The following is a 26,663-nucleotide window of genomic DNA, read 5'->3' as shown; positions in this document are numbered from 1 at the left end:
ATGTGGGATCTTCCTGGACCGGGGCACGAACCCGTGTCCCCTGCATCGGCAGGCGGATTCTCAACCACTGCGCCACCAGGGAAGCCCCATGAAGGTTGTTCTTGATCAGAGCTGTTTGTCTTCAGAGACCTTGCCCAGTCTCTTTTCTTTGGGTGGGCTCGTAAGGCACATGAAGGAAGCGTGTTCCTGCATCTCTGCACCAGATATTCTTGAAACCATCCATGGCCTTAGTGTTTACCATCAATAAGTACTCAAATTACCTAAATTCTACACAGAAGTTCAAAGGAAGGTGACAGCAAATGTTCCAAGACAAAATAAACTTGAACTTAGGTTATCCCTGGGTCACTGTTTTCATAGTAAGGGAATGCAGGTTGCCAGAGGTCCTGATAGCATTATCCAGTGGGGTACAGGGATTGCAACCACAGGCCCAAGGGCTGATGGCAGAGCTTGGCTCTTTAATTGGGGTGCCCAGTAGAGCTTGTTCCAGTTCCACTTGTGTCCCCTGCACCCCACCTTTAAGCTCCTCAATACCCTATTCTTTACTGTGTTCCCCACAGTGTAGGTAGGGTAGGTGAGCACTGTCCCTTCCCTATGTTCTTCCCGTGGTGTAAAGTGCCATGCTCTTTTCCATGGCTTTAGGGACTGCCTTTTTTCTTACTGTCCCCCCCTACTTACCCCATGGCATTGGGTGGGAGAGGATGCAGAGGACCAATTAGTGCAAGGTCTGAAGGTGAAGCATAACTCAGAGTCTGAACTAACAGACAGGGCTTGGTGTCTGGATTGGCCAAGAGGCCAGATTCCAGCCTCAGAGCTTGGGCCAGGATTACAGGTGGGACCCACACGAGCACAAGGGGATACAGGCAAGGATTGGCCTCAGCTTGAGAGACCTGGATCCCTTGGCTTGGTGCTCTCACAGCACATTGCAGAAGCAGGAAGATTAGGAAGGTGAGGACGAGGCTCAGGGCTGCCAGAGACGTACAGCCTACAACACAGACCGGGCCTCGCTGCCACGTTCTTCTCAGGGGCGGGGAGTTGGGCATTTCCCAGTTCTGCTCAGTCTGTGCCCTCTGACCTCCGCTTTTCTGACAGCAGCACGCCACCCCTATGGCCTCTTTCTCCGGTTTTGTAGACCTGGACCTTTGCCGCAAGTTCTCTCAATGCCTGTCCTCTCTTCCTCCAGTTCTACCATGCCTGTGACCAGCCAGGCATTGTGGTTTTCTGCATCATGGACTACGATGTGCTGCAGTTCTGTGACTTCCTGGGCTCTTTAATGTCCGTGTGGGTCACTGTCATTGCCATGGCTCGCTTACAGCCTGTGGTCAAGCAGGTCAGTGCAGAGTGGGCCCTGGGGGAGAACCATAGCCAAAGTCTACTTGAAATCCACTTCCCGATCTCTCCTGGGGGCATTGCCAAAGTGCCTCTCGCCATCCCGGCCCAGCCCCTGGAGACCTCTTTCTCTAGGTGCTGTACTTGCTGGGGGCTATGCTGCTGTCCATGGCTCTGCAGCTTGACCGGCATGGACTCTGGAACCTGCTTGGACCCAGTCTCTTTGCCCTGGGGATCTTGGCCACAGCCTGGGTAAGGTTGGGAGGGCTGGGGGCGGGGAGGTCCCAGCAGGACTTGGGTGCAGGGACTTGGGTATCTGGTTCCCAGTTTAAGGTGGGCTTGGACCCTGTCGTCATCACTGTGCTGCTCACAGCGCTGCACTCCAGTCTTGGCAGATGCCTTCAGGTCACCACCAGGGCTCAGGGGAAGCCTGAGAGTGACCAGCAGTGGCTTGGGTTCCAAGGCCTCGCGTTCCTGAGCCCCACTTCTCTGCCTCCCCCAGACAGTACGCAGCGTCCGCCGCCGGCACTGCTACCCGCCCACGTGGCGCCGCTGGCTTTTCTACCTGTGCCCAGGCAGCCTTATCGCAGGCAGTGCCATCCTGCTCTATGCTTTTGTGGAGACCCGAGACAACTACTTCTACATTCACAGCATTTGGCATATGCTCATCGCTGGCAGTGTGGGCTTCTTGCTGCCCCCTCGTGCCAAGACTGACCGCCAGGTCCCATCTGGAGCCCGGGCCCGGGGCTGCGGTTACCAGCTGTGCATCAATGAGCAGGAGGAGCTGGGCCTTGTGGGCCCGGGAGGGGCCACTGTCAGCAGCATCTGTGCCAGCTGAGAGGGGCTTTGGGCTGCCCTTGGGGAACGTGAACTCTTCCTCGGGGCAGAGAGCCCTTCCTTGGGTTCTTCCTGGGAGCATGAGTCCTTCCAGGGATAAGAGACAAGTTGTATTTCTTGAGGACATGGATTCTTTCTTAAGGACACGGAACTCTTTCAGGGACCTGGCACAATTCCCGAGGGCCTGGAGTCCTCCTGCATCTTCAGGACTGGAGCCCGTGCAGGGCCACAGAGCCCCCTCAGGATCAAGGAGTCCCTCCCAGGGGTGTGGAGCCCTTCCCAGGGTATGGAACCCTCCCGAGGACATGGATTCCTTCCCTGGGAGGCCTGGCCCTCTCAGGACGTGGCGTCGTTCCTAAGGAAACGGAGTCCATCCTGGGGAAGCTGAGTCTCCAGATCTTCCCAGCAGCTCAGCAACTCTGGGCTCAGGCTTCCTTCCCAGAGGCAGCATCTGGGCTGTGCTGCGCTGGGAGGGGGATGCAGGACAGATGGGGCTGGGACTGGGGCTGCGGTGGCTGGTATCCTGAGTTGATGCAGGTGGAGTCTGGTGTGTCTCCAATTAAGTATTTGCTGGTTCTGTGCTGCCTTTTTTTTCCTGGGGGAAAGGGTGTGGGGAGGGGAGGGAAAGAAGGGACCCTGAGACAATCAACAGGGGTGACGGAGCCCAGCTGGCAGGAGCTGCTGGAGCTACTGTCTGAGGCTTTTGCCCCATTGTGTCAGGCTGCAGCAGCCGGGAGTAGGGAGTTGTGTGAGTGTGTGTGTGTGTGTGTGTGTGTACTTGCTGAGATGATTTCAATCAGTGAGACCTCCCTCGTGGTGCCCACACCCAATAGGGAAGGAGGCTAAGGGCTCAGGAAATTGGACTAGCGGGTACAAATCTTAGATGTGCAAGAAATATCAGAAGAATGTAACTTCTGTTTTAAGTCTCCATTTTGCCCGAGTGCCAGAAACATAATCTTTTGTCATTTTGGGATTTCTTCTCTTTCCACAAAGGTCACAGCTGAGTCCCGAGGGTCTTATATAATGCCGAGATATTGCGAGGGTGTTCTCCCTGGTCACCAGGGTCCATGTGGCACCCCTGAGATTTCCATCATCCCACCTGGTCCCCAGTCAGTGGTACAAGCAGGCCAACCCAGAGTGGTTTCTTGTCCCCATCTGTGTAACCCTTTCAGTCCCGAGGCTCTCCACCACTTCTGTGCCGCATGCAAAGACTTGTGAGACCTTGGCTACCCAGGGACACCTTGCAGCCATTTCTGCCCTGGGGTCCTGCTCTGCATTTTACTTGACCAGCAATGCATGAGTTGCTCCAGCTTTCACACCCTGCAAACCTGTCCAGGGGCTTAGTCTGGGGAGTGGGGCTCAGGGCCCCTCCCTTTTGGGGCCCTCCTATGCCAATGCTCTCACTACATCCCCTCCTTGCTTTTTACTCTCCCTAGCTTAGGGAATCTTATTAATCTGGAGGTGGGGACACCTACTTTTTCTTACATTTTTCTCCCAAATCTTTTGTTTATGCCTTAAGTCTTTTATGTTCCCTTTAGAGCCTAGGCTTTTGAAACTCAGATGCCAGGAAAACATCTCTTTGTTCTCTGCTTTCTGCAATCACATCTCTTCCTTGGGCACTGAGCAGAGTGTGATGTGAGAAGGTCACATCTCACATCACATTCACCAATTGAATGGTGAGAAGGAAGGAGAGGTGTGGGCTAGGTGTCTGTTCCTGTATCAGAAATATTATTCCACACAGATCACTAGGACACATGAGCCCAAATAGCTGGGATTCAGGACACAGTCAGCAGAGTACAGAAGGCACTGAAGAGGGAGACAGAGCTGAGACAGACCCCACCCAGCTAGGAGGGATCAGAAGGGGTTTTCTGGAAGCTGGATGGAGTGGAGGGCATTGAGTGAGGATTGAATGAGTTTCCATAATGTCAAGATGTTGGGAGAGTGTTCTCTCTGGTCACCAGTGTCCATATCACGTTCCTCCCCTGAGATTTCCATCATCCCATCTGGTCCCCAAGCAGGAAAGCACTTAGAACACTTAGTATAGTGCCTAGCCTGGTATGTGGTAAGTCTCCAATGTATGTTAGCTAAAGGTCAGGTGTTTGGACATGGGAGGCAACAGCAAGGGGGAGTCACAGGGGCAGGAAAGACTGATCTTTACTGGGGAACTGGGACTAGTTCAGGGCATCTGGACCTGCAGGGTGTGTGTGTGTGGAGTTAGGGCGGAGGCAAGCAGCCAGTGATGAGGCTGGGCAGGTACATGGGGTCTGGCTTTTATCCTAGGGAAATGAGCAATGGCCTCATTGGAGGAATTTAAGCAGGAGAGTAGCAGACCAGATTGTTTTGGGGGTTTTTTTGCGTTATTTTGTCTTTTCAGATAGGTGTTTTGATGGCTGGTGCAGAGAATGGATTTTGGAGAGGATTTGGAGGCTGAAAGTGCAGCAACACAGCTGTTGCACTATTCGAGAGAGAGATGGTGAAGGCAGTGTCAGTGGAAAGGAGGGGACTGATCCGAGAGCTGTTATGAGGTGGATTCTCTAGCACATGGTGACTGATTGGATGTGTGGGGTGGTGAGGGATGAAAGAAAGCCTATGGTGACTGCCACGTTTCTGGCTTGGTGACTTGGGGGGGTGTTGGTGCCATTCCCTGAGATGGTGACACACCTTTATGGGGCAGAATGATGAGTTCAGTTGTGGATAGTTTGAGTTTGAGGTGCCTGTGGGATTCCTGGAGGGAGAGGGCCAGCAAGAAGACCGTGACAGGCAGAGCAGCTGAACCAGGTCTGGAACCCTGGCCTCCTGGGTCCCAAAGCAGGGGTCCTTTGTTGTCTCCTGACTTGTTCAAGTGACTTCCTGGAATACAGGGCTGTGGCCACCAGATACTGCTGCTCCCTGCTCATGTCCGTCCACACATTTGGACTAAGACCCCGCACTGTCCACAACTGCCTGGGGCACGCCCAGCAGCACAGGATCCAATCCCCAGACGTGACATTGTGAGGGCTTCTGAGGGACAGTTCAGTTCAGTAACCCTCTATCGGGAAAGCTCTGTGGGAGCTGCAGAGACAAGTCAGACCTGGTTGAATCCCGCCATCAAGGAGCCCACATGGTGGTGAAATACCATGGATGCAAAGCAGAATGGGATAGGTACCGAGTGAAAGATACCAACAAAGTGCTGTGGGACGTAAAGGAAAGAGAGACTATCCAAAGTGCACAAGGAAAGGCTGTGTGAGAGAGCTGGTGTCTAAGGTGGCTTGGGAAAATAGCCCCAGGTCTCACCAGAGATCAGCACGAGCAAGACACCAAGGTGCAGGCAGTGCAGACACTGTAGCGAGGGGTCACCGTGTGAAGGGGGTTAGTGGAACATCGGGCTGGAGAAGTGGGGGGCTGGGTTCTGGAGGGCTTGAACTCAGCTGAAGAACTAGGGCTTCATTCTGTCGTTATGGGGAGCCATTGTAGATTCTTGAGTGAGGCATCAGCCAGGGTCTGGCCAAAGTAGCAGGACAAGCGTGAGTGATATAAGGCGTCTGTTGTAGAGAACAGAGCTGTCGATTGTGGGAGCAGTTGGAGAAGCCTGTGCAAAGCTGGGCCTCTGCCCCTGGTGTCGGGCCTGAAGCTGCTCTCGGGGGGCGTGAAGGGGGAGGTGAGGACAGACCAGCACCCAGGAGGACAAACCGGAGCCCGTGTCTGGGCCTCACTGCCTTCAGGCTCAGTGACACTGGTGACCTGCAGGAGGAACTGGCACTCTCTGGCGTGGCGCTGCACTTGGCACGGGCCTCCGAGCAGCTGCAGGTGGCGTGGCAGGAGCTGGAACAGCTGCGCCGACAGCAAGGTGAGCCCCAGGCCGGTGACAGCAAGTGAGGGCTCCCACCACGACGGTGCTGCTCCGCCTTCGCCTCCCATCTCATGCGGATTTCTCTCGTGGTCCACCCGATCCCAGAACCTTACAGGGAAGGAAACTCTGGGAGGCCTGGTTCCACCCTAGTTAGCTCGACCCAGTCCAAAGCCACCAGAAGAGAGCTAACCAGCACTCTCCTGGGATGATTAACCTGGCAGTAGCCGGTGAAGGACAGTTGGTCCGAGAAAAGGAAGCTCTAGAAATCTCCAGTAGCCCCTGGGTGGACTGTAGGGTGGGTGGTTGTCACTAGGCTCTTCACAAATTCTTCAGTCCTCCCCTTCCTTCCAGATGCGTGGTAGGTGGGTGTCCCCTCCCCCTCGGTGTCAGCCCTGGTGTGTGCCTTGCCTTGGCCAGTGAGGTAGAAGCGGAAGTAACAGGCCACTTATGAGTGGAAGCTTTAAGAATCAGTGCAGGCTTTGTCATTTTCTCTTTGCCTTTTGCCACTTGGACCAGCAATGTGCCAGATGGTAGCTGCTTTATCATCCTGAGTCCCACAGGGATGAAGGCGACGGTGCAGAGCAGATCCCCCAGCCGACCTCTGACGGACCTGCAGCGTAAGTGAGAAAAGGAACCTTTGTGGTTTTAAGCCACTGAAATTTTGACGTCATGACCACAGTGTACCCTAGCCTGTCCTGCCTGATAGAGTTAGAGGGCAACAGGAAAAACGGGTCATTTCCCTGGAGAGCAGGTCTCCCCTCAGCAGAGCTATGGGGGCAGCTTTCACCTCTGTGCTCCTCAGGCTGTAGATGATGGGGTTCAGCGAGGGTGTCACAACCCCATAGAACAATGCGATGATCTTAGCCAAGTTGGGGTCCTTGGCCTTGGGCTTGAAGTACATGAAGGAGATGGTCCCATAGAAAACCACCACCACTGTGAGGTGGGCAGAGCAGGTGGAGAAGGCTTTGTGCCAGCCGGCCGCAGAGGGCACCCTCAGGATGGCAGCAAAAGGATGAAAACGTAGGGCAGGCAGATGAGCAGCAGCAGGGCCGGCGTCAACGACGGTAGTGGCCACCAATGTTAGCAGCGCGTTTAGAGAGATGTCCCCACAGGCTAGTTTCAGCACTGCCAAGATCTCACAGAAGAAGTGGTTGATGACACTGTGGCCACAGAAGGGGAGGCTCCAGGTGAGAGTGGATTGCAGCAGGGAGTTGGCAAAGGCCGTCCCCCAGCTCAGTGCCGCCATCCACCCGCACCTCTGCCTGCTCATGATCTCTGAGTAACAAAGCGGCTGGCAGATGGCCACATGACGGTCACATGCCGTCACGGCCAGGATCGGGCACTCCGTGGAGCCCAGCGCCAAGGTCAGGAATATCTGCAGGATGCAGCAGGGAAGGAGATGGTGCTTCGGGTTTCCAGGAAATTGACCACCATGAGAGGCACAAAGGAGGGTGTGCCACAGATATCCATGAGGGAGAGGTTGCTGAGGAAGAAGTACATGGGGCTGTGCAGGCGGGGTCCAGCATGTCCAGCCCGATGAGGAGGGCGTTCCCCAGCACCATCACGGAGTAGATGCCCAGGCAGAGTACAAACAGCACCATCTCTAGGTTGTGGTGCTCGTGTAGCCCCAGCAGGACATACTCTGTCATGGCCGTCTGGTTGGCTGCATCCATCTCATTCTCCCTCCTTTCCCATCTGGACCACACGGGTGTTGGAAAAAGCACCAGCTGGCCTGGGAGCCAGGCAACCTGGATGTGTGACCTGGGACGGGTCAGCCCTGCCTGTGGAATTTAGTCTCACCATCTGTATAATAAGAGAGTGGACTTCAGGTCTGCAAGCCGGCCCTCTCAGCTCTGCAGTTCTGGTGTAATTTAGGGGAGGCGGAGCCCATTCTAATCCCCTAGGCTCTTCTCTCTTCTCCCCCGGGTGGGCTCAGGGGAGACAATAGAGTAGGGTTCATGTTTCAGGTGCTCCTTTGGAATCTAAAGCGTTCTTGCCTGTTAAGAGGAAGCATCATTTCTAGGTTATGACTTCATACGGCTGAATTATGCCCATAGTGTTTCGGATTCATTCACTCACTGAATATTTGTTGAATGCCTACTCTGTGCTAGGTATTGTTTAGGTGCTGGGGCTATAGTTGTACAAAAAATAAGTGGATAAAAAGATGCCACACCTGTCACAAGTGCTGCCCCTCTTTCTTAAGTGAGATGAACTCGGGGAGGGAGGTGGGTGATGAGTGATGCTTAGTTAGCGTTCCTTTGGACATAAAGGTTGAACATTTCCACTCCATAGGATGTTTAAGCCTTATTCTGGCCATTCCTCCTTAAGGAATCACAGACCATCCATTGATTTTTTTTTTTTTTTTTTTTTTTTGTGGTATGCGGGCCTCCCTCTGCTGTGGCCTCTCCCGTTGCGGAGCACAGGCTCCGGACGCGCAGGCTCAGCGGCCATGGCTCACGGGCCCAGCCGCTCCGCGGCATGTGGGATCCTCCCAGACCGGGGCGCAAACCCGGTTCCCCTGCATCGGCAGGCGGACGCGCAACCACTGCGCCACCAGGGAAGCCCCCATCCATTGATTTTTAAAAGAACATACACGAACATACATATCCCAATAGAGCCGCTGGTCACAGCATTTAACCCTGGTCCTGAAAACCAAGTGACTCTCTTCTTGGCCTCCATATTGCTTTTTAGGATAAATAATATCAGCAGTAATCTCACACAAAGAGGGAAACCAGGTCTCATGTGGTAGAGGCGTCGTCAGTCATTGACTAGCTTTATTCGTTCCCTCATTCGTTCCCTCGTTCATCAAATTGTTATTGAGCACCTACTGTGTGCTGGGTGCTGGGAATACAGCAGAGGCAGATGCGGCTTCTGGTCTAACAGAGTTTACACTCATTTCCTTGCTCTCTGGTGACCTTGGTCACATCCCTTCCTCTCTCAACTTTAGAAACCTCTGAGATTCTCTTTGAGTCTGGGATGTAAAGTAAAACCTGAGGTCTGGAAAGAAGTTAAAAGGAAGCGTCTTTCCTGGGTTGTGACTTCATGTGGCTGGATTAAGCCCAAAGCTTAATTTCAGATTCAGTTATAAGGCCTTGGTCGTTGTTGGGTGTGTTGCCCAAAAAAGACCTTTTAACCTCAAATTTTGACACTGGACATAGGTGTGGAGGGTGTTTTCAGGCAGGTAAAAGGTGGGAAATAGCCTGACTCTGCATTTCTCTTCCCCACCCTTGTCTCCAACAAAAAAATCGAGTGGGAATGGCACAGGCATTTGAGGGCTTTTGTCATCAGGCTCTGGTCTGCCCTCCTGCCTCAACTCCTGTACCTTCATGCACCCCTGCTCAGCCTCAGACCACTCCCCACTGATGGACAAATCCCGCACGCTCCTGTCTCGTCCCTCTTCTCATACTTTCCTCAGCCGGAGCGGCCTTTCTCTTCCACTCATCCTCCAAGGCTCAGCTCACACACACCTTCTCTGTGGGGCCTGCCTTCCCAGTCCACAGAACTGACCATGCCGAAAACATGACGCTCACACAGCCGCTAGCACAGTTAGTTTGTTGTGTGTGTCATTCTCTCTCACACAGTAGACTGTGAGCTCTGGAAATCAAAAGGTTGTGTCCAGTTCATCCCTAACACCCTGCAGTGCCTGCACGCAGGAGGTGCCATTTGAGATCCAGTGCTTTTCTTCTGCCAAAATCCTGATCCCAGATTTCTTACCTTGAGATCACCCTCTCTCGCCTTCCCCCAGAGCACACACCAGCAGAACAACAATGCAGCCGTGTGATTGCTGGGAGGAGAGCTTTAGTGGGGCCAGTATCCTCCCTGCAGGGATAGCTGCTCTCTCTGGAGAGCTAAATCAGGAGAGTGATAGGTTTCCTTACAATTTAAGAGTCTGATCATAACACATTCATGGAAGTTAGGAACAACCCACCAGGCTATAGGCTTATGACCCCTAAGAAATAAGGCTGTGTCTAGAAAATACCATGCTGCCATGTTACCGACAGCTTTGACTGCAACGTGGGCCCAGGCTGGGGCATCAGGGAGCAGCTGTGGTTCCCTTGGTCCATCAGTTAAGATGAGCTGGGTTTTGCTGTAATAACATACAACCTCGTAATTTTAGTGGCTTACCACGACAGAGGTTTAGTTCTCATGCTACATGTCCATTGCAGGTTTTCAGGGGGCTCTGTTCCAGGTCATCATCCTCAGAGACCCTGGCTCCACCATCTGGGACATCACCAGTTCTTACGGCTGGGGAAGAACACACCAGAGCATCTCACACCAGAAGTTAAGTGCTCCGACCCAGAAGTGACTTGTATCCCAAATGCCCACAACGCACTGGCCTGTGTAGTCCTACCACATGCTCAGAAGGAAGAGGACCAGAAACGTTGCAGAGCCCTTGGGTACGATGGCGTTTCGCAATACACTCAGGAAATCACTCTAGCATCTGTCTGCCAGGCCTCTCACCCTGTCATGTCCTGGAAAGTCAGGTAGCCAGAGTGATAGGAAATTGAGTGTCTCTGAGAATCATTGTCTAATCCACTCCCCAGTTTCACCCCTCCTGAGAGGCAGGGAGATGCCATGGAAGGAGCCCTGGACTGGGAGTGAGGGGCCCAGATTGGATTCTTGCCTTTCTTCCGATTCTGCTTTATGACCTTCGTCCAGTTTCTCCTTGAGTGAAATGGAGCCATTCAGTTAGCTTGTCTCTGGTACTCTGTGCAACCTTCAAAACATTCCCTCCTCACATCTTTCTAGCAACTTCCAACCCTGAGGTCTGACAGACCCAGGGTCACTTTGCATGGTAAATCATGTCAATTTCACTGGCTGGTAAATCTAGTTTGAACCATTTAATACTTATTTTAGGCTTTACATATTATTTTAAAAGGAAGGTGAGGAGCATAACAAGAAGAAGCTCCTGTTACAATTTCCCGGAAATGCCTGGATCTGGGATTCCTGCTTCACATTCCTCGCTGTGTTAGCAAAGCAGGTGAGTGTGGGCTTTGAGGTGAGTCAGAGCAACCAGGGCCCATGTCCCAGACCTGCCACTTGCTAATTGTTTTCTCAGCCTCAGCTTCCTTACCTGTGGAGATAAGAATAGTATTTCCTTATGGGGTGATTTTGAGGATCCAGTGAAAGCTGTTAGCACAGAGCTTGGCACATGGTAAGTATTCAGTCAGTGGTAGCTGATATTATTACTATCATTATGTTCCCTTCCCCAAGCAGATATTCTGGGTTTTTGCGTGTTTAAAAAAAAAGGTCATGAGAAGAGTCAACACGCGAGATGGGTTCTCCTTACCTCCTACCTATTGGCTCAGTGGCATTAGTGCAGGCAGGTGGCTGAAGCAGCTGCCCGGTGAGGTGACCTGAGGCCTGGGAGAGCAGAGCAAGGGAGTACTGAGTTCATTACCAGCAGACACACTGTGCTGGGATGGGCCGGGGGGAGGCCCTGAGGCCCAGCCTCCTGGTCCCTTGCCATGTAGACAGGTTGCGTGCTCCTTGCCCTTGGGGACCTCTCAGTCCCTGCCCAATTTAAAGTTCAAACTCTGCAACTACACAGGTTTGCACATTTGGCAGCTATGGGGCTTCAGAGACCCCAGGCTCCCTGTGTTTCTCCAGGAGGCCCTGGCTGGGTGAGGAGGGCACAGGAGAGACACTGGACAGAGAATCTGAAGACCAGGTCTCATTGCAGCCCTGCCTCTTGGACCTGAGGCTCGGGCGGTGTGACCCCTGCCCTTGGCCTCGGCGTCCTGGGCTGTGAAATGGGGTGTCTCCTTCCAGGAGTGCTGTAGGGACCTGCGCTCATGAAAGGTTAAGGAAAGCGAACTGCTGTACAGGGTGAGACCCCGAGCCCTTGTGAGGGACCATGAAGTCAGGGGTTGAGCCAGGTGCATGAGTTTCTGCAGGTTCCCTTTTCCATTTCCCTTCCCGTGTCCTTCTCTTTCCTTCACGATAAAGAATGACAACTTGACACAGTTTAGGGACTAAAAAACAGCCTTAAATAATGCAGCAGCAGTTGCAGATTTTCCCATTATACTATGATTTGTCTCTTGGAATTTTTTTTTTGTCAAGGACACAGGTCAAAATAAATATTGGAAGATTGTCCCCACTTATTTTCCAGCTGCTTAGGAACAGGGCTGTCTTGCCACCCCGTGGTTGCCCACAAATGCGTCCAAACAAGCTCATCACCACCCTCCCACCCCCTCCAACCTGATCCTCTCATCTTCCCCATAACTCAGGGTTTCTTTCAGGGTGGAGCGCTATCCACCCAAATAAGCCAGAAGCCCGGGCACCAGCGCACAGTTCCCCTCTCCCTCAGCCACCTCTGCAATCAGCTGAATGTCCCCAAGGTTTCTCAGCTCCGCCCTCTCTGCCTGACTGCCCACCTGGGTCAGGCCCCATGGGTGCCTGGGTTATGGCACCAGCTTCCACACTTCCTGCCTTCAGCCCAGGGCCCTTCTCGTCTGTGCTCTACTCTGGAGCCACATGATCTTCCATTTCTCAAAAATAACATTATTTTTAAGTTCAAAATGATGTTCATTTTAGAAGTATTGGATAATATTGGAAAGAATAATTAAGGAAACAATATTTATCTGTAACCCCATCAGCCAAAGGAAACGACTATTAGTTCACATTTTGTCTTAATTTTCCAGAATTTTCTACGTACATACTTATCCATACATCCATAAGAAAAATACCTTTAAAGAACTGGGATTATACTGAGTACAAAGTTATATGTTCTGCCTTTTTCTATTAATTACAGTGTGAGAATTTCCCATCATCAAATATCCTTCAAAAAATAGGATTTCTAATGGCTGTGTCACAGTCTATCATTGGGCTCCACCAGGATTTATTTAAACATTCTGCTATGCTTGGACATTAAGATACTTACAATTTTTTGTTACCATAAATAACTCTGTGATTAATATCCATATATATATATATATATACTTATACATAAATCTTTGCATCTCTAATAATTTTCTCAGACTAATTCCTAGAAGTAGAGGTGTTGCATCAGAAGGTCTGAAGTTTTTAAGTCTCTTGATTTCATACCCACAGTTTACTTGGCAGGAAGGTCATATTAACTCATTCCCACCCCCACCTGCAGTGTATGACATTACCTACTTCACTGCACTGTGGTTAACAATAGACATTAAAAACAATTATTTGACAATTTCATGGGTGAAGAAAGGTATCTAATCAGTGACCTTTCTAAAAGTATCGATAAGTAATGATTGTAAACCCAAATGCACACAGGATAAAGTCCTAACCCCTGTCGTGGCATCAAAGGCCTAGCAGAAGGTCTTAGTGGCAGCGGTCACCCTGGCTTGGTCGGGCTGTGAGCTGCGGGGCTGTGCTTCCCTCCTCTGTGCCTCTGTTCTGACCAACCGAGGAAACAGGAAGAGGGACTGGAGGGGAACTGAGGGCTCAAGCAAGGAATGTGCTTACCTGCAGCCAGGCCGCAGGAGAGCTGGCCTGCTGCTTGAGGCCAAGCTCAGCTCTCCCATCACATGGACGGTGACACGGAGGCCAGAGGGGCCAGGGAATGGAGATGCTCTCTGAATCTGAGTCCATTTCCTCTGTGTGTTCCCTGAGCTCTCAGGAAAGCTGGGAAAAGGCTGAGCACCAGGAAGAGGTAGCTATGGCAGGGTCGTAGGGGGTGGGCTAAAGACAGGTAGAGCAGAGTCTCCCCAAGGCCAGGTGAGGCCTGGATGCCGGGCAGGGAGGCCCCGGAAGCTACTGCTGCTAAAAGGGAGACAGGAGAATCCAGGCCCTAAGCTGCTTGGAGTGATTGGTATCCCGGTGGCTGGGCAGGTCTGGAAATCTTGGATGCTGGGGCTCGTCACTGCCTCTACTGTCACCTCTCAAGGCACTAGGTCATGCCTGTCATCTGTGAGCTCCATCTCAGCTCTGCTCAGATTTGGGAAGGACCCCAGGCTCTGCCATTGTCACCCCTACATCAGTGTGTTTTCTATTTATTTAAGAAGTCTGTCTATCTATCTATCTATTTATCTATCTATCTATCTATCTATTTATTTATCTGGGGTTGGGCTGGGCTGGACCTTGGGACAGAGTGGAATCCGATACTACTTGCTCTTACAGTAATACTGAAAATAAAGCAGGAGGAGCACTGTAAGAGATGCAGAGTGGGGAGGCTTCCTGGCGGAGGTGGCATTCAAGATGGGCCTTGAGATGGGGGCAGGGATAAGTTAGGAGTGTGGAATTAACAGATACACATTACTATATATAAAACAGAAAAACAAGAACCTCCTGTATATCACATGGGACTATATTTAAAAAATAAAAAGATGGGCCTTGAGGGTCAGGCAGTCCTTTTGCGCGTGGAGCTGCGTGCTGGGTTGGAAAGAAGCAGCAAGGGCACAGAGCTGGGCAGTGCTGGGCAACACTGAGGCTCACGGCCGGCTGGTGTGTGCAGCTGACAGGAGGGAGGCTGTGGGGCACAGGACGGGGAGGGGGTTTAGTCAGGGCCAGCTTGTGGGGTCCTCGAATGCCCCACTGAAGACCTCACAGTTCATCCTGAGAGCTCCGGGGAGCCATCCAGGGGTTTCAGTCAGGAGAGTAACAGGATCACATGTACTTTTCAAAAAGATCCCTCTGGATGCCCCTTGGAGGAGAGACTGGGAGGAACAAGACTGAAATCCTAAGGCCAGAAAGGAGGCTGGTGTAAAGATGCAGGCAGTGAAGCTGAGAGCGCCCCATGGCTCTGCGGGGGGGAGGAGCAGAGGGGTGATTGTGAGCTCCTCTGTGGCAGGACCAGTGGGACTTGGTGCTGCATTTCTGGGCTGGAGATTACAGACCCGCAGCCCTCACTGTAAGCTAATGAAGGCCTGGCCTGCTAGCCTGCAGAGCCCTGGCCTCCCTCACCTGGAGGTCCATCTCCTGCCCCACACCTTCCTGGAGGCCTCCGTCACTTCCTTATTCCTCAGGCTGTAGATGACGGGGTTCAGCATGGGCGTGACCACAGCATAGAGGACCGTGGAGGCCTCATCAGAGATGCGGGCCCCCTTGCTCCTGGGTTTCGTGTACATGAAGATGACAGTGCCATAGAAAAGCAGCACCACAGCCAGGTGCGCCGAGCAGGTGGAGAAGGCTTTGTGGCGTCCAGCGGTTGAGGGCACCCTCGGGATGGTGGCCAGGATAAGCACGTAGGACAGGCAGATGAACGCCAGGGACACGGGCAGCAGCAGGATGGCACCCACCCACAGGAAGACCTCGTTGCTGACATATCACCACACGCCAGCTTTAGCACTGCCAGGATTTCACAGGTGAAGTGATTGACCACACGGTGGCCACAGAAGGGCAGCCTCATGGCGATGACTGTCTCAGTCACTGACTTGAAGAAACAGAGTACCCAGGCGGTTCCCGCCAGCAGCAAGCAGAGCCGGTGGCTCATCAGCACAGGGTACCTGCGTGGCCGGCAGATGGCCAGGTAGCGATCATAGGCCATGACAGCGAGCAGCAGCAGACACTCTGTGGAGCCTGTGGACAGGCTCAGACACATCTACATTGCGCAGCCAAGAAAGGAGATGGTCTTCTGGGCCGACAGGAGGTGGACGTGTAGCAGATATCCAGGATGGAGAGGTTGCCGGGGAAGAAGCACATGGGCGTGTGCAGGTGGACGTCCAGCACGCTCACTGCCACGATGGCTGTATTCCCCAGCAGGGTCACCAGGTACGTGGCTGAGCACAGAGGGAAGAGCAGGTGCTCCAAGACGGAGTTGCCCGAAAATCCTTTCAGAAGGAACTCAGAGACCTCTGTCCTGTTGACCAGCTCCATACTGCGGGGCCCTGGAGGGCACAGCTGGGAGGCAGGGAAAGAGAGTGCAGGGTGGCAGGGAGCCCACAGAGTCTCTTTAGGGATGAGATGTATTGCTAGGGTCTTTTCCAGCTCTGACACACTCTCTTTCTCTGACTTTGGGCAGTCCCGGTTCTTCTAGGCTACAATTTATCCATGTGAAAAATGAGGATTGATGTGGATCAGAATCTCCCTAAGAGTCTTAATGGAAATGTTAGTAGGCAATCTGAAAAATCAATTTGAAACAACATTGGGTTAATCAAAAGTAAATAATATACTGCAGGACTTCTCAGAGCCTTTAATGCCCCACTGTGATTTGTGACTTTCTGAAAGCAGTGTAGAGTATGTAATTCCCAAACTTATTTGACCATAGATGCTCCTTTTACAGAGCACCCATTAACCTCCTGCAAATAAGTATTCTACCAACATAGTCTGGGAAGCAATGGGCTGGATCAAAAGTCCTCAAATCTTAGAATCACTTGGAAAGTTTGTTAAAACACAGATTTCTGGGCTCTATCCCCAGAGTTTCTAACTCGTTAGGTCTGAGTGATGCTGCTGCTGTTGGCCAAGGGACCACACTTTGAGAATCACTGGGCTAGGTGGTCTCTGAGGGACCTCCTGGCTTTCAGGAAGCCTCTGAGCTACTTTACACCATTCCCACTGTTGGGGATGCCCTTCTTTTTCCCTCAGCCTGCAGAAATCTGACTTGTCTCTGCAGGTCAGCTCTGGTCTCCATGTATGAAGCACACATTGTGCCTCGCATTGGAGGGGCTCCTGGCCTCTGAGCCTACCAGAGCGCTTGTCCACCTGTCCCCCCATAGGGCCTGCTTCATCAGCTACTGTGTGTGGATTGACCTTCAGAATCTGCCTCCATCGTGTGTTTTTGAGCGAAAATTTGATAGATCTTTTGGCCCTGCCCCAAACCTCCTGTTTTCTCTGAACCTGAGCCAGGGCTGCTTTGACTTCATGAACTCCTAGGCATCAGCGTGGAATATGCCCTGAGAGCTCGTTGGAGCTCCCATTGTGCAGGTAGGGAAACTGAGACCACACAGCAGATCCCTGGCAAGGCGAGTCTAGAATCCAATCCTCCCAACAACATGACAGCTGCACCATGCTCAGAGCAGATGTTTGCCTCTGTTAAACCCCAAATCTTGGTTGCTCTTTTACCGCACTGGATGGACGTCTTTCTCCCAAGTCCCCACCCTGCCCCTAATCTTCTCACCAGCTAAGGAGCATGACTTAACCTTTCCTTGGTGTTTCGGGCACTTGGCACTATGTCACTAAGCCCTGGGATGCACCGCCCAAGCCTTGGTCTGCGTTAAGCTCCAATTCCTGTCAAAGCCTCCCTTGTAGCAGACTATTTCCTTCTCTTAGTTCTCCCATTTTTCAGAATCAAGAAGTGATTGAGTTCCTACCATATGCCAGGCATTGTGCTAGGCATTAGGGGAACGAATGAGAACACGTGTGCCCCCAGGCCACTGGATGCCAAACATTCCCAGGCAGAACTCCTCTCCAGTTCCCACCCAAGCCTCATCCTGCTTCTGTTTGCACGCCTCTAGTGACAGGAAGCGCATTACTCCCTTAGACATAACTTTTCTTCTTTTCTTTGTGCCTTCAGGCCACTCGAAGGGTCACAAAATCCTTCCTGATACGGAGTCTCTCCGGGTATCCCTGGGCCTCCACCACCCAGCGAGGCCCAGGCTGGGGGGCCCCTGTGGACGCTCCTCTCACACATACAAATGCAGGGTCCCGAGCTTTGGGCCCTACCTCAGGGGCTGAGGGGCCTTTTCTGCAGCAAGGAGAGCTCCGACCTTGCCCCAGGTCCACAGATAGGAGGTCTTGCCTCACTTTGACTGTGTCCAGAGACGTCGTGGGGTCGGGGAGCGTGAGCTGTGAGCTCCCTTCAAGTTTCGGCCGGGGAACTCTGAGGCTGGCTTCCTGGAGAGGCACCCTCCCTGGACAGAGTATCGGTAGCAGCAGGTGCTGTGCCAGGGCCGCCTCTTTGCGCGGTTCCATGTACCACATAATTTATCCCCTAAAGTCACTGGCAGACATCTGCAGTGATGGTCTACCTGTCCGAGTATATATACACCCACGCAGGTCACCACAAACACATCCACCTGTGTGTACAAACGCCCGCCTGGCAGCCAGGCCCACACATTCTCCTGTGAGTATATACGCCACACCAGGCTCGTGCATGTATGGGTACTGTCATTGGCTTGAGTGTATGTACCTGTGCAGCAGGCACTCACTCTTGCTCTCTCTTTCTCTCTCTCTCTCTCTCTCTCACACACACACACACACACACACACACACACACACACACACACACACACACACACCCTGTTAGTGCAGACCCTCGGACCTGTGGCCAGGGCTTCAGAGGACCAGGCAGGACAACTTCCCCCGGAGGAGGTGTGTGGAGACCAGGCAGGGGCCATGGAGGTATCACTAGAGAAGCAGCAGCCTGGAGGGCGGGAGCAAACTCTGCCGGGTGATGAAGCAGGAGGACAAAGAAAGCTCAGAGCAGGGACATGGTCACCAGACCTGCTCAGTGCCTTGTCTGCCTTCTGGCCTGAGTGCTGAAAATCTGAGAATCTGAGCCTCCTGCTGTGCCTTCTCTCCTTGGGCTGGGGCTTGTGGGGTTGGGGGGTTCGGCAGTGGGGATGGGGGCAGTGCAGGGGTGGGAGAAGTTGCAGGAAGCGGGGAGGAGGAGGGATGTGGCTGCCGGCTGTGGGACAGACTCTGGTTCCCAAAGCAGGGCCAGGAAGCTTCGTCTGCAGAGCCCACGGTGTCCTTCCTGCCTTCAGATCTCTTCTGGCCAAATGCTATCTGAAAACCAGTTCAAATGCTACCTCTCCCGGGGAGCCTTCCTTTATCCTCTCCCAGGCCACCTAAGCCCTCTGTCCTTTGTGCATCACGGCCCTGTGTTTGCACCTCCAGAATGGCGCTCACCTCTCTCACCCACTTCCTGCCTGTTGCCTACCCCAGTCAGCCCACAGGGGTGCCACCCCTCTCCCCTCTTCACCCTAGATTCTGAAGGCCAAGTTGAAGGCCCCAGCCTGGCCACAGACAACTTCTTCCTGCCTTGCTGCCACTTCCTGGGGCTAAGACAACTTGGGAATGAGCAGCTGGCTGCCAGATACGAGCTGTTCCTCCCCTGGATGACACATGGCCGAGCTGGGAGGGGTCTTGCAGATCAGCAAGGCCACTCCCTTGTTATATATGGGGGAAGTGAAGCTCAGAGAGGGAAAGAGGCTTGCCCAGCACTGCACAGTGAGTTAGAGGGGGAAGCCAAGGCTCCAGGAATTTCCCTGGGGCTCCTGACTCCCAGCCCCTTCCTCTGCCCCCATTTCCCCATTTTTTCACTTACCTTCAGGCTCTTCCAGATCCATGTCCCTTGTTCCCTGGAAAATGTTGCAGAGATCAGGAACCTTCTCTGGCTGGAACTAGGAGAAAACAGGTCAAAGAAGCAGGTCTGAGCCTCCTGTATCCAGGGAACCCCGGTGGGCAGGACCCCGAGTTTCACACTGACTCAGCTTTCCAAACTAAGAAGACATGCCTAGGCTTTTGTGGAATTCAGCGAAGCGCTTGCAACTTGATAGACTAACGTGGAGCTTTTAGAATTTGGTGGAAGTAGACAAAGTACTTAGAATTCAGCGGAGTTCTTTGAAAATGTGTCAGGTTTGGTAGAAGTAGGAAGTTCTGGTCGGCTCAAGGCTGAATAGGGTGCCTGATAGTTTACTGTGGGCAGCCAGGGACCACCCGACCTGGGCAGCTCCCAGCTCCATGCCAGCTGACAGCCTCCCGGGAAGCAGGCACCTTTCAAAGCTCCCTGCGCCAAGGGACTGCACCATCCCCAAGGCAATTTAGAGGGAGAAGAGGAAATGCGCCCAGTTTAGAAACTTTGGGGTGCTTCAGGGATGATGTCTCGAAGACCCAATTACACAGAATCTACTTAGAAATCTTAATTGGTGTGGAAAAGTTGGAGAAGGTGGCTCAGGGCCAGGGATCCACCCTCACAGGTCAGTCCCCAGCCAGCGCGGGCCGAGAATGTTTACAGGATCAATAAATGAATGAATGGATGGATGCACAATTAAATCAATGCATAAGCAATTCTCGGTGAATACATTTAAAGAGAAAGGAATGAGTGAGTGAACAAATGATAGGCAGAGTTGCTTTCCAGGAGGGTTAGAGATTTGGGCTGAACTCTCATAGGGATCTTAAGAAAATGCAAAATCTGGAAAGAGTGTAACAAGGGAGGGAACTGGAGGGAGAGACAAAGAGAATTACAGAAGAGCAGAGCAGGGGCGTCCTCACAGGCCATCCTGAACAACCCTCACTGTATGGACAGGAAAACTGCCCTAGAGTGAAGCACCTGGCTCAGGTCACCTAATGAGGCAGAGGCATGGCCCTGGATTTGTCTGCACTTGAATCGTTTGTCCCTCAGTCAATGCAAAGCAGGTCACCCCGGGTCAGTTAGTGATCGGGTGCCTCTCACCTCCACCCACCCCTCTTCCCAGCCCTCAAAACAGTCATCGTGATGGTTTCTCCTTGAGGTTCCTTCTAGTTTTCTGACTCCACGCCTCTGCGGGCTTAAGGACATCTTTATCAAATAGGGTAATTTTTATTTTGAAACTGGGTATTGTCATTGCTGTTGGATTTTTAACTATTTTAAAATTAAAAGTAATTTTATTAGCTTTTTATTTATTTGTACAAATTGTACATATAGAACATTCTTGTAAAAAATACAAAGAAGGCAGAAGTATATAGTGTTAAAGTGACACTCCGTTTTCATGTCCCCTCCTCCCCACTCCCCAAAGGTGACCAGTGTTATTAATTTTATGTATGTCTATCAGGTACTTTTCTGGTCTTTTATATCTGCATATCTACACATAGAAATAGATTTTGTGATCATGTGTAAGCTTGGCTTTTTAGCAGGCTCTTTTGTTGCAGTCTTACTGAAGATAAGTGATATACAGCTGCACACATTTAAATCATATAATTTGATAAATTTTAACATGTGTATACATTCATGAAACCATCACCACAATCAAGATTGTGAGTTTATCTGTCATCAGCAAAGTTTCCTCACACCCCTTGGTAATCCATTCCTCCCTCCCCCAATCAGGCCATCACTGACCTGCTTCCTGTAAATATAGATCACTTGCATTTTCTAGCATTTTACATACATGGGATTATACAGAATGTACTCTTTTAAAATATGGCTTCCTTTAAAAAAAAATGGCTTCCTTTACTCAGTGTAATTATTTTGAGGGTCATTCATGTTGTGTGTTTCAATAGCTCTTTTCTAAAATAACATCTTTATTGAGCTATAATTCAAATGTCATACCGTTTCCCCATTTAAAGTGTACAATTCAATAGTTTTTATTATGTTTACAGAGTTGTGCAACCATCATCACAGTCAGTTTTAGCACATTTTTATCACTTCCAAGAGAAACTCTGTACCCATTAACAGTGACTCTCCGTTTCCCCTCAAGCTTCCTCTGGCCCTAGGCAAACACTAATCTACTTTCTCTATATATAATTCTATTCTGGTCATTTTATATAAATGGAATCATATGATATGTGTACCTTCATGACTGGTTTCTTTCACATAGCATGTTTTTAAGGTTGGCCTATATTGTAACATGTATCAGTACTGAATTTCTCTTAATTGCTAGATAAAATTCCACGGTATGTATGTCTTTTTCCATTTGGGCTGCTGTAACAGAATACCATAAACTGGGCAGCTCAATAAAGGGCAGAAATTTATTTTTCATAGTTTTAGAGGCTGGGAAGTTTAAAATCAAGGCTCAGGTAGATTTGGTGTCTGGTGAGAGCCCACTTCCTGGTTCTTGGACTACCGTGTTCTAGCTGTGTCCTCACATGGCAGAAGGGGTGAGGGAGCTCTCTGGGGTCTATTTAATTTAATTTAATTTAATTTAAGTTAAATTTTAGTTTTTGGCATTCTCTTATTTTCTTGGTGTTCTTTTTAAAAAAATTTATTTGATTGAAGTATAGTTGATTTACAATGTTGTGTTAATTTCTACTGTATAGCAAAGTTGTGTTAGTGTCTGGTGTACAGCAAAGTGATTCAGTTATACATATATATAATAGTTTGCATCTGCTAATCCCAAGCTCCCACTCCATCCCTACTGCTCCCTCTCTTTGCAATCACAAGTCTGTTCTCTATGTCTGTGAGTCTGTTTCTGTTTTGAAGATAAGTTCGTTTGTGTCATATTTTAGATTCCACGTATAAGTGATATTATATGGTGTTTGTCTTTCTGGCTTACTTTTTTTAGTATGATAATCTCTAGGTCCATCCATGTTGCTGCAAATGGCATTATTTCATTCTTTTTTATGGCTGAGTAATATTCCATTACATATATGTACCATATCTTCTTTATCCATTCATCTGTCAGTGGACATTTGGGTTATTTCCATATAGCTATTTCCATAGCTATTGTAAATTGTGCTGCAATGAACATTGGAATCTTTTTGAATTATAGTTTTTTTCAGATATGTGCCCAGGAGTGGGATTGCAGGATCATATGGCAGCTCTGTTTTTAGTTTTTTGTTTTTAGTTTTTTAGTTTTTTGAGGACCCTCCATACTGTTTTCCATAGTGGCTGCACCAGTTTACATTTCTGGGGTCTATTTTATAAGGGCACTAATCCCATTCATGAGGGCTCAACCCTTATGACTTAATCATCTCCCAAAGGCCCCACATCCTAATATCACATTAAGGGTTAGCATTTCAACATATGAATACTTGGGGGACACAAACATTGTCTATGGCAATGGATATTTTAATTTATGCATTCATCATTTGATGGACATTTGAGTTTCCACTTTTTGACTGTTATGGATAATACTGCTATGAACGTTCATGTACAAGTTTTTGTGTGGACATACGTTTTCATTTCCCTTGGGTACATACCTAAGAGTGGAATTGCTGGGTCATATGATAACTCTATGCTTAACCTTTTGAGGAATTACCAGACTGTTTTCCAAAATGGCTGCACCATTTCACATTCCATCAGCAATGTATGAGGGTTCCAATTTCTCCGAAACCTCACCAACACTTGTTATTATCTGCCTTTTTGATTATAGCCATCCTAGTGGATGTGATCTCATGGTGGTTTGCATTTTCTTGATGACAAGTGATGCTGAGCATTTTTGTGTGCTTATTGGCCATTTATATATCTTTTTTGGAGAAATGGTTATTCAAATCCTTTGCTCGCTTTAAAATTGGGTTATTTGTCTGCATTATTGTCCACTGTTTTCAAGAGCACGTTTAGGATTAACTTCTCCTCACTGTTTCAAATAGAGTCAGTTCCGTTGAGGGAGAGCTTTGGAATTTTCTCTTCTTATAGACTGCCTCTTCCCCTTAACTAAGTCTCTGAGCCACTGCTGGGTGAGGGGTAGTAGCCTCTGGTCTTCTCAACTTGTTTCTCCCAGTGCCCTGAAAGCTGGCTTGGGTGAGATTGGAGCAAGTATTCTCTGGCTGCTGCATCTGGGGTAGAGCCTCCACCCTATGAGTGGAGACTCAGGGGAGGAAGGGAGCCCCCAATTTCTCAGCTGCACTGACCATAAATTTAGCCTCTGTGACTCAGAGTTGGAGGGGATGAGAAATACTGGTGGCCTGCCTGCCCCATGATAAATGTTTTCTATGCATTTTGAAAAAATGTGTATCCTGCTGTTATTGGGTGAAGTGTTCTATAAATATCAGTTATGTCAATTTGGTTGAGAGTGTTGTTCAAATCTTCTGTATTTTTACTCATTTTCTCTCTACTTGTTTTTTCAATTATTGACGGAGAGGTGATGAAATCTATGGCTGAAGTTAGAGATTTGTCTATTTCTTCCTCTCTTCTGTCAGTTTTTGCTTCATGTAGTTTGAAGCTCTGTCATTAGATACAGGAACTTTTACTATTGTTACATGTTCTTGATGAATTGACCCCTTTGTCATTTTCAAATGATCCTCTTTATCACTGTTAATATTCTTTAAAATCTACTTCATATGCTATTACTATAGATTTGGGTCTTTAAAAATTTAATCTGACAACCTCTGCCTTTTAATTGGGATGTTTACACCATTTACATTTAAAATGACTATGGAAGATGTAGAGAACAAACGCATGGATACCAAGGGGGAAAAGAGGGGTTGGGATGAATTGGGAGATTGGGATTGACGTACATACACTAATATGTATAAAATAGATAATGAGAACCTGCTCTATAGCACAGGGAACTCCACTGTACAGTAGAAACTAACACAACATTGCAAAACAGCTATACTCCAGTTAAAAAAATATAAAATGACTATGAATATGGTTGGGTTTAAATCTTCCATCTTGCTGTTTATTTTCTATTGCCCCACCTGTTATTTTTTTCCATTTTTAATTTTGTTATTGTATTCTTTTGGATTAATTGAGTATTTGTTATGATTTCATTTTATCACCTGTATTGGCATACTAGTTATTTATTTTTAGTGGTTGCTTTAAGTATAACCTATCAGTTTACCTTTAATTAATATTGTACCTCTTCACCAACAGAGTATAAACCTTTTAACAATACACTTTTATTTCCCCCCTCTTGGGCTTTGAGCTATTGTTGTCCTATATTTTCATTCCACTTATGTTATATATCCTGTAATACCTTATTACTTTTGCTTTAAATAGTGAATTATTATTATTATTTTTTTAATGCGGTACGCGGGTCTCTCACTGTTGTGGCCTCTCCCGTTGCGGAGCACAGGCTCTGGACTCGCAGGCTCAGCAGCCATGGCTCACGGGCCCAGCCGCTCTGCGGCATGTGGGATCCTCCCGGACCGGGGCACGAACCCATGTACCCTGCATCGGCAGGTGGACTCCCAACCACTGCGCCACCAGGGAAGCCCTAAATAGTGAACTATTTTTAAAAGAAGTTTAAAATTTAGAGGAGAAAGTCTTTTATATTTATTCACATATTTTACACTTCCAGGACTCTTAATTGCTTTGTGTAGATCTAGATTTCTTTCTGGTATCACTTTTTTTTTACCTGAAGGAATTCTTTTAACATTCTTGTAGATATGGTCTACTGGTGATAAAGTCTCTCAGCTTCTGTATGTCTGAAAACATTTTTATTTTGCCTTCATTTTTGAGAGGTAGTCTCACTTAGTATATGATTCTGACAGTATTCCCCCCACCCTCCTCCGTATTTTAAAGATGTTGCACTACTGTCCGGCTTGCATTATTTCTGACAAGAAATCTACCTCCATTCTTATGTTTGTTCCTCTGCATAATATGTCTTTTTCTTTGGTTGCTTTTAATATTTTTCTTTATCATTGGTTTTAAGCAATTTGATTATGATATGCCTTGGTGTAGTTGTTTTCATGTTTCTTCTGCTTGAGGCTTGTTGAGATTGTTGGATCTGTGGATTTGTAGTTTTCATCATATTTGAAAAATTTTCAGCCATTGTTTTCTCACGTTATTTTTTCTGTCCACCATTCCTTTTCTTGGGATTCCAATTATACTTATATTAGGGCACTTGAAGTTTTCCCAAAGCTCACTGATGCTCTGCTCTTTCTTTTCCCTTTTTTTTTTTTTCGGTCGCACCATACAGCTTGTGGGATCTTAGTTCCCCAACCAGGGATTGAACCGTGGCCTTCAGCAATGAGATCGCAGAGTCCTAACCGCTGGACCGCCAGGGAATTCCCAGTTCTTTCTTTTCTTTTAAAGTTTTTCCCCCTCTATGTTTCATTCTAGATAGTTTCTATTGCTATGTCATCAAGTTTACCAGTATTTTCTTCTGCAAGCTCTGGTCTGCCATTAATCCCATCCAATGTATTTTTGTTTAAAAAAAAAACCTGTAAAATGTTTTAGGGGCTTCCCTGGTGGCGCAGTGGTTGAGGGTCTGCCTGCTGATGCAAGGGACACGGGTTCGTGCCCCGGTCCGGGAGGATCCCACATACCGCGGAGCGGCTGGGCCCGTGAGCCATGGCCGCTGAGCCTGCGCATCTGGAGCCTGTGCTCCGCAACGGGAACGGCCACAACAGTGAGAGGCCCGTGTACCACAAAAAAAAAAAAAAAAAAAAAAAAAAATTGTTTTAGGTTGGCAGGAGAATTCCAAGATAGTACATAGATTTCCTGTATACCCTTCACCAAGCTTTCTCTAATGTAAACACCTTATATAAATGTAGTGCATCTATGAAAACTAAGAAACTAGTATTTTTACAACACTATTAATTAAACTAAGGCTTTATTCAAATTTCACCAATTTTCCCACTAATGTCATTTTTCTCTTTCTGGGGCCAATCAAGGGTACCTGTTGCACTTAGTTATCCAATGTTTTTTTAATCTCAGAAATTGTATTTTTCATCTTTAAAAGTTCTATTTGGGTCTTTAAAAAAAATTCTGTCTTTCCTTAATGTGTGAAGCTTGCTTTTAAATAAATTACAATATAGACATTTACAGTGTAGACATTTCAATGTACTTATTTGTTTCTTTTAAGATGGTACTTAATAGTCTACTGTATAAATATACTAAAGCTTATTTGACCATTTCCTGTTTTAAACATTTAGGTTATATCCTAATGTGTTTCTCTTTTGCCATGCAAACAATCTCAAAGAATATGATTTTATGCAGCTGTTTGACACACATACAGATATTTCTCTAGGATAGCTGTGTTGATAGGGAATTATTGGATCAAAAGTGTAATTACTTAAATTTTTGAAAGATGCAACCAAATTGCCCTCAGAAATGCTGTCTTTTTTTTTTTTTAACATCTTTATTGGAGTATAATTGCTTTACAATGTTGTGTTAGTTTCTGCTGTATAACAAAGTGAATCAGCTATATGTATACATATATCCCCATATGCC

The 26,663-nt window shown here is 48.8% G+C and overlaps 2 protein-coding genes and 1 pseudogene across 18 annotated transcripts in view; 1 reads left to right on the top strand and 2 right to left on the bottom strand.

Moving 5' to 3' along the window:
* Positions 1 to 26,663, top strand: part of TMEM8B (transmembrane protein 8B) — a 61,616-nt gene that overhangs the window by 23,349 nt on the left and 11,604 nt on the right. For 5 of the 17 annotated variants that reach the window (XM_028493816.2, XM_028493818.2, XM_028493824.2 and 2 more), the window contains 3 exons: positions 1,181 to 1,327; positions 1,462 to 1,578; positions 1,833 to 2,740. The exons of 1 other annotated variant lie outside the window; for it this stretch is intronic. In XM_028493816.2, the coding sequence (XP_028349617.1) occupies positions 1,181 to 1,327; positions 1,462 to 1,578; positions 1,833 to 2,522 (954 nt within the window). In that variant the 3' untranslated portion in view covers positions 2,523 to 2,740. 11 more of the 17 variants (XR_008618206.1, XR_003681208.2, XR_003681210.2 and 8 more) reach the window with 9 other exon arrangements.
* Positions 6,678 to 7,665, bottom strand: LOC102994436 (olfactory receptor 13C7-like; annotated as a pseudogene).
* On the bottom strand, positions 14,869 to 15,784 carry OR13J1 (olfactory receptor family 13 subfamily J member 1). The gene is given in 3 exon segments (XM_024126171.1): positions 14,869 to 15,227; positions 15,230 to 15,562; positions 15,565 to 15,784. Coding segments are annotated over 3 exon segments (912 nt in total).

This window comes from Physeter macrocephalus, chromosome 9 (genome assembly GCF_002837175.3).
Source record: "Physeter macrocephalus isolate SW-GA chromosome 9, ASM283717v5, whole genome shotgun sequence".
In the NCBI taxonomy this organism is placed as follows: domain Eukaryota; kingdom Metazoa; phylum Chordata; class Mammalia; order Artiodactyla; family Physeteridae; genus Physeter; species Physeter macrocephalus.
Note: the sequence above shows the minus strand (reverse complement) of the source record. Positions and strands in the feature narration are given on the sequence as shown.